Genomic DNA, 8,082 nt, shown 5'->3' with positions numbered 1-8,082 from the left:
GTAAATTCCTGTTATTAAAGTTTATTTTTTGCTTAGCAGCATGGAGTGAAGTTAGATTTTAGACAAATGTTAGCAATATTAAGTGCACTATTGTGGTTGCATTGGACATTGGTAAAACGCAGCGATCTTGAAGTGCTCCGTGAGCCATGGCAGGCGAGATAGTAATTGTACTCATTGAATCAGCATCTGATCTCATATTTGTTGTTTATTTCACTACACTGCTGTCGCTGAGGTGCTCGACAACTCGGCTTTATTGGTGTCGAACAGTTGTTAGGTAGCGCTTCCTAGGTAAGCTGCAGCAGCTTGTGCGAGACATTCTCAAAGCCTTTAGAAGCATATGCCATCAATGCACATGCACACGTGCATCTGCTACGTTCATTTCCCTGCGACTTCTTGCAATGAAAATTATTTGCCTGCTGGGTGAAGGCGATGGTGGGCCTATAAGAAAGTATTTGTCGGAAATGTAGAATGCTTCCTAGATTTCCTTAGCCTTCCTTACATTTGCTGCATTCCTAAATTTGTTTGCTTGAATGTAGATGTTTGTTTGCACCTTCCACAATGCTTAGCTATAGGTTTCGTGGGACAATTATCTGTTGACATTTCTTGTTTGGTCACAACAGGGCCGTTTTTGTGCATATTGCCAAACCGCGTTAACAAGGTTTTTTTATTTTTCTAAATGTGCTATGCGCTATTGCACTGTGGTTGGCTCTGCAATGCTGATGTTGAGTCATTTCTGAAAGTCCTGCAGTGTCGGTGCAGCCATCGATCTGTAGAGGCCGAGACCAATTTAATTTGAACCCATTTCCTTAGTGCTTGGATTATATTTGCAGATTCCCTGCTTTGCACCTGCGCTAAGTTTTCCTCCTGTCCGACGTGCTTTGAATTTGAGTAGTTTTATAGCAAACATAGTTTTGCAAGCAGACATCTGTGAGATTATAACAAAAAGGTTATACTATAACTGAGAGGCCTAATTAATTTTTTTTTTTATTCGAGAAGTGTGCCATGAGGCATAAGTTGAAAAAGGAGGAGGGGGGGGGGGGGGGGAAGGAATGCACGGGATTGAAAGTTAAAAGAAGGAGTGAAGAACCGTTGCGCTGAGGTAGTCGCACAGGTTGCTAATTAATCTGTGCAGTGAACAAAGTGCGCCAGGAAATGAGTCGCCGAGCCTTTCAGTGCCAATGATTTTGACACCAGAAAGAGAAATGCTTTGTCAATCAGAAAGTGCAAGCAGAGAGAATCGACGTGTACCTAGCAGTTGAAGGTTTAACAAAAAACTGCATGCTTTGCTACAAGTGGTATGATGGCAATTCCAGGGTGCAACAGCCATATGATTCAGCCTGTATTTGTCGCCAAACACTTCTAACAGTCCTTGTGCTGTGTTATAGTATCTGGTTACCACAGTTCATATGTTCACATTGCAGTCCATATTACACGACAAAAATATGTGGGCCCCAATAGGCTTTGTGCATTTAAATCCTGTCCATTGTCAAAACAGCAAGTTTTCGTGTTAACAAGGCATGCATGCTTTGATGAAGTTTCATCCCCACAAAAACTGTCCATACTCAACTCATCATATTACAAGGTGGCTATTAACAAGGCATGGCTTCATGCAGCAAAATGTGGTACATTTTTAGTTCTGATAACGTCACAAGCACCAATCATGAAAAACACTATGTACTCTCACACTGCTAGATTGTTGTGCCCCATTAAATTGTTCCTTCCAAATCGGCATGCTTTTTAAAAGCATTCCGGTAATAGCCAACTTGTCATTCATTCTCTTGACATACACTTGCACCTTGGTCACTGAGAAAGTGTGCAATAAAATCCCTTACAGAATAATGCCTTGCATCCTACAGTTCTGAGCTGGATTTAAGTGATCCTAGCCGGCTGTCAGCAGTTGGCCTTTGCTAACTCTTACTCGCCCTGCCTTCCTTTTTTGGAATCTCAGGCAACCCCAAAGGTATTGTACATGAGCCTTCCCTTCTTCTTACATTCATTAATGACCTTCCTTTCAGTGTTTTATTTACCTAGTCTTCATGGATTGCTGTGTGGTCTGCAATTCTAACAATACCAACATTCCAACCCTCCAGAACAATCGTTTGCATGCTCGAGAATGGCCTATTTAGCAATGTTAATAGGACTGCACTAATACCTTTTACTGTCAGCCATACTCGTCTCCATTACGAGCCGATATGTGTCAGTATTTCCCGGTGTGCTTGTACCCTACCCTGTGTCAATCGAAGTAGCGCAGAGACTTTCATTATGGGATGTAGTTAAAATGCTAGGTATGTATGTTTACACATGTAACTTTTACATGCATGTGTCATTTGATCCTTATCCTCATCTGAAATGGCCATGCTACAGGGCCAGTATTTACAGCGTTTATAAAAGAGTGCCTTCTTCTCCTCTACAATAAGGCTAAACTGCACATAGAGTTCTGTCGTCCTGAATGAAGTCAGCTTACAGCTGCAGTGATTTTCTTACATTGACAGCAGTGAAATACATGAAAAAGTGTAAACCTGCACTCAATACTAATTTACTCATAGAATTGCTGTTTTCCTTACATTGGTAACACGAGTTTTTTTTTTTATTATTTAGAACATATTGCAGGCCTACAGTAGGCCCAAGCAGGAGGGGCGAGTACATAATATATGCAAAAAAGAACAGGTTTAGCAAAATTGAAAAAATGTTAAATACAAGTTGTAACACAAAATACAGCAATAAATACAAGGCTCAGATGCAAAAGTGAACGAAAAAAACGGCTTTAAAATTAAATGCTGTGAAGAAAACATTGAGTCAAAAGAATCAGATCTGGTTAAGAGATCTGGCGAACACCTGTTCCACTCCTCAACGGTGCGTGGAAAAAATGATTATTTAAAGGCGTTAATCCTAGCACTTTTAATCCTAGTATTTTGTGACAACATAGCTTTCGCCCTGTAAATATATTTCTACAAATTCTGCTTGAGATAACCACTATACATGGTCAGTGTATCCTGTTTCCCTGAATACACCAAGTATTTCCTGTGTGCTTGTACCCTACCCTGTGTAAATCGAAGCAGCGCAGAGACTCCTACACCATGAACGTGGCCTGTACGGCCTTTTACTCAGTACTAAGCAACCATTTTGTTTTCATTCACATGGACACTCTTAATTTTTTTTTTTAATCGTACAGACAACATGCCAGCGTGTTTCTGCATGTGTCAACATTGACCGGCTCTCAGCACAACTCTCGAGGCTTGTTTGCACTGCTGCTTTATGGATTGTGCAATTCTCATTGCCATTTGAGCTCAGAAATGACTGCTAAAATAAAACTGGTAGCCCGCTGGCACTGTGCAAAAAACAAAACCATGTACTTCAGCATAGTGATACATGGCTTGGAACCTTTGTCACCAAACTGGGCTATTTCAATTTTCGATTTTCTAATGGACTGAAAAAACATGACAGAAAGAAATCAGCATTGTTGCACGGTCACTCTTCTGTGCAATGCAGAACTACTGCAGTTACAACTGATTTTACATATTCCAAATAACTGGGAATGTCATAATTTTCTCGTTGCATTTGGATTCGTATTCAATAGCAGTGTGCTAAAATATAGAATTTTTAATATGTACAAAATTCAGACAAGCACTTCTTATTTCAATGAATAGATAAGCGTGTTTTGCAATAAGAGTTAGTGGAGAGACAGCAAGAGGGTGTGTGTTACATGACAGTGACAACCAACGTTTATAGATGACAACTATAGTGTGCATGGATTAATGAAAAAAGCTACAAAAATAAACGGCAATTATATTCACGTAAAAAGACTGCAGTGTGCTATTTAGAATAACTGATGATTTAACTGTACCTGATCTTAGCTATGTGAATTTCCTGGTTGTAATTACAAACGAATGAGTATGTTACTGCTAATCTAGCTTGTTCTAGTCCCGTTGTCCTTGGCTCCGAGAATTTGCGATACGAATCATGTCATCGTTCTGAAATCGTTATTGCACGTTTGGGTATAGTGTAACTTTCAATGGGGGCACTCTGCAAATATTGGGGGGCAAAAATCTTAGACCGTAGTGAGAACCGTTGCATATATGGGCGGTTTTTAGTGGAGACTTCCCGACCAGCGGTCGAACGAGTTGTGTCACGATTGCGGTGTGATGCCTTTTTTCACTTTCTGGAGTAGAAATAGCGCACCGCGATGCTGTTTCAGATAAAGCTCGCCTGCGTCGCCTGCGGTATTGCGAAGTATGTTGTAACTTCGTTCGCGGACGTCAGGGTCGGCTGCGCCAAGATCCATGCCGACTGTGGTTTCACCTTCTATGAAAAATCTCGCAGCTAAGTATGTCTCAATGTCTCGAGTGAGCCACAACCAGTGTGGATATTTGTACTGCAAGATATCTTCATGTTTTGCTAAGGCACATGCCTGTGCTGCCGCACGGGCGACAGTGACGAGCACGCCAATAAGAACGCTGGAGTCGTCCACTCGTCGTTTGCAGCAAACTTGATCGCACAACACCTCATCCACTCTGTGCCCTCCCGCCGCCCGTGCGCATGCCGGCAAGGATGCGTCCGCATGCGGCTCAAAAACGATTGTACAGTGGCCTTAAACATTTTATTTGGAGTTATGAATGCCTGCCTACAGTAAACTTAAGAAGTGCCAACATTGCTGTTTAAAATTTTGGCATTTCAGCAACAATTCAGTTAAGAACTGAACTCGCAATTAGAGGGGCAATATGAAGACCATACTTTTTTATTGTACAATCTGCACAATCATCAGCAAAAGTTTACGGCATGTATGAGCTTAGGAACAAATTTCCTGCAGTCCAAACACACATTCCCTCATGCCTGCATATTTTTCTTCTGCACACCCGCATCCCGTAAACTTTTGCTGCCAACTGTACAACCACTTAAAAAAGAACATCTTAATCACCTTTGATCCAATTTATAGTAGTATTAAAAGACTCAAAAGTTAAGCTGTATCATACGCAGCCTTTTCTATTTTTTCTAAAAGTCAAATGAAAACAAAGTACTGTAAATAAGCACTCTTAGCAGCCCACCTCCTAAGACGCAACTCGAGGATCTCTCTGTGAAGTTCAGGCGGTTCACATATGGGCCAGTTTCCACAACGTGCACAAAAAGGAAAGGCAGGAGGGCTCCGAGTGTCCTGATGAGATGCACGGAGTGCTGCTCCTCAGACTGGCTCAGTGCAGTCGAGCCATCAGCAGATCGCAATGCCAGGGCCTGCATTCAATAAAAACCCTTAATAACAAAGCAGGTAGGCAGAACTTCCCCTTAAAAAATCACTGTAATGAGTCAGTTCATTTAACAATTGGTACTAAAACTAAATCCTATAGGCCCTGCAATACAAATCTATAAAGAGCTATATATGCCAAACGAAGTGCAAAAATCAATAGAATAATTTAAGACCCTCTCTAGAAAAGATGAATAGCAACAAAGCCACATTAACAACTACAACATATTACAAGGGTAATACTAAACAACAATAAAACAGAACGTGTCAAAGTGCACCATGGTGCATACTGCATTTCATTGCTTATCTGTGCAAAAAAAATCGCGTCCAAAAAGCAAAAGCACGCTTTTTATTAGTTTGGCACGCTAAACCTCATTACGCAGCCTTTCTTTGTTGTACATAAACATATGAAGAAGAACTGGTTTGAACTGTTATGAACAGTTTCTTTACTAGCAGATACCTCATTAGACTTAGCTGATTTATTGAAACCTTAATGAAAGTTGAAAAAAAAAAAAAAAACTCTGCCCTGCTGGGGCATGAGGAAATGACAGCAACAGCTGAATTGCACACTCTCTCAGTCTGTGAGAGCAATTTCTTCGAGGACAGCTGAACTAGACCCACCCACCCAATGTCACTGCACAGAGCGCATTCTCAAAAATACAGATTTCCAGTCTACTAAATGAGATTCTCTTGGTCCTAAAGTTGTATGAATGAATTCTCACTTACGATGTACTGTATGCCTACGCAAATTTTTTACCTCTGAGAATTAATTTGATACAGCTACCAAAGTAAGACACTTCAGTTCAACATCCTGGTTAATGCGGCTTTGGGCTATGTGGGCCTCTAAAAACAGGTGGTGGGTTCACGGACTTGCAAACATGGCACAAAATGAAGCTCCAGGTGTTCAGACAGAAAAACCAACTTACTACCTGACTAATATCAAGTGTTTCAGCAAGCACTTTCAAAAATTCCTAAAAATAGGGTGGATGAAATAGGCAGAAAATATTTTCAAGAGCACACTGTATTTATTTGCATAACGAGCACACTTTTACTACACTAGCAGTAGAACGATCATTTTTCAAGATAATGGGCCGTAAGGCGTCAGTATCAGCCTTGAGTTGAAGCCGCGACGTCGATGCGATCAGTGCTCCTAGCAGAGGGGGAGCAACTAGTGTCCTTGGCATGACAAAAAAGTGGGAGCACACCATACGCCTCACCTTCTCATTCTTCCATCTAACTGCCTGCTTAAGGAATGTCGAGAGATGGCAAGCATGTCTCAAATTGTGGCGGAACTGCTGCCTCTTCTTGTTCTCCCGAACACTGCAATTTCACCATTCCACCAAGGAGCGTTTGAAGTAGCTCTGGCAGATGTTAACTTCTCGATTCATTGCGTTCTGAAGCGGTGATCCTGAGAAAAAATGCTTGGGTCTAAATGCTTTAACGCAAATGCTTAGGCTACAGCGGTCACACAGTGTGATATGCCATGTCTGCATTAGCAGGACACGCCTTTACACTTGCTATGCATACAGCCACACACCCTCTGCGTAGATAGGTCCCCCCAAGATTCTGCCGCAGGCACACTCGCTCAGTTCCTCCCCCATGTTTCAAGTGCACCCGACTTATAGTGATGCCTACTCTTCCGGGCCAAGTGAATGTGGAAGACATGGCAGCAGCATGGCATGCTCGGTAAGTGCAGCAAACAGTATCTTCAGCGCCAGTGACATAGAAAACGACGTCAGCAGTTTCTGATGCATACTAGGAGTATAGCAGTGTGTGACCGAAATAAATTTTTTTCCCATCAAAATGCGAAAATTTGGGGGGGTGCATCATTACGAAGGGTAAAATATTTAGAAAAATTTGAACCAGCAAAAATGAAACAAACAGCAGGCTGACAGAATAATTACTTCATCCAGGGTGACTCACCTTCTAAAAAAAAAAATAACACCATTCAGAATTATTTCCCTCCTCGAGAGTACAGTGAACCAATTTTATCTTAGACCCGTACATATAAATTGCTTAGCGGCCCATAATGCTGTCCAAAAAGAGCACAACTCACAGCTTTGATTGAGCATGGGACCCCAATCGCAACAAGTTTCACACAATTTAAAAAGCCAGACCGAGCAGAGAAGCCTTTGTGACCAGGTGCCATTTCTATCTGTTCTCAGATTCCGCGCGAAACATTCATGCTGGCTGTCATCCTGCAGGGTGAAGTGCAGTGGCCCTTACATTTGAGATGGCACTTTGTATATTGCAGATTTTCAGCATTCAAAAAAGGTGCCTGCTAGCATTCGCCATCACTATAGGCAAGCTGCATGCCATGAGAAAGGAGTGCAATTTATTGCGCGCGAGAAAAAAAAAAAGATTTACTTTTCTTCCAATTTGGACACCTTGGAGCAGAGGAACACAGATTTGGGAGCAGTCTGGAGCACTAAAATTTCCAATCTGGAGCACTTTGGAGCAATATTTAGACGCATATTTAGCGCTCGTCCCTGTCTGTTCCCTCTGCGTCCTCGGTGTTTTAGCGCTTCTGAAAATGTCAAAAGCATGTAGCTTTTAGTTTGCAAATGTCTTAGGTTGGTGCTAAACAATGCTGGAAATGTTTGAGTGGGATGCAAAGTGTGCTACGCCATTAAGTTTGCCATTATTAGCAGAGTCACATCTGACTGGTTTTCACTTCTAAGTTTTATGTTGTATAATTGAAGAGAGACACCTTTGCAAAATATGCCATCCAATGTTCAGCTGAAGAGCACATGCTTTGCATACACTAGTGAGCACAGCAGCTCAAATGTGTGGATGTTAGGCTCTCCACTTATCTCTACAAACCTTAAAAAGCTTCATTAAATCTC

At 41.7% G+C, this 8,082-nt stretch overlaps 1 protein-coding gene across 4 annotated transcripts in view; it reads right to left on the bottom strand.

The window, feature by feature from the left end:
- The window catches only part of LOC144113912 (RAB11-binding protein RELCH homolog), a 122,076-nt gene that overhangs the window by 54,018 nt on the left and 59,976 nt on the right, over positions 1 to 8,082 (bottom strand). For all 4 annotated transcript variants that reach the window (XR_013310910.1, XR_013310911.1, XM_077647298.1 and 1 more), the window contains exon 13: positions 5,043 to 5,226. Coding sequence is in view for 2 of the 4 variants with exons in the window: in XM_077647298.1 (XP_077503424.1) it covers positions 5,043 to 5,226 (184 nt within the window). In the remaining 2 variants the exon portion in view is untranslated. The remainder of the gene's footprint in view (positions 1 to 5,042; positions 5,227 to 8,082) is intronic.

The sequence above is a fragment of the Amblyomma americanum genome, chromosome 1, assembly GCF_052857255.1.
Source record: "Amblyomma americanum isolate KBUSLIRL-KWMA chromosome 1, ASM5285725v1, whole genome shotgun sequence".
Lineage (NCBI taxonomy): Eukaryota > Metazoa > Arthropoda > Arachnida > Ixodida > Ixodidae > Amblyomma > Amblyomma americanum.
This window is presented reverse-complemented; position numbering and strand designations above follow the sequence as displayed.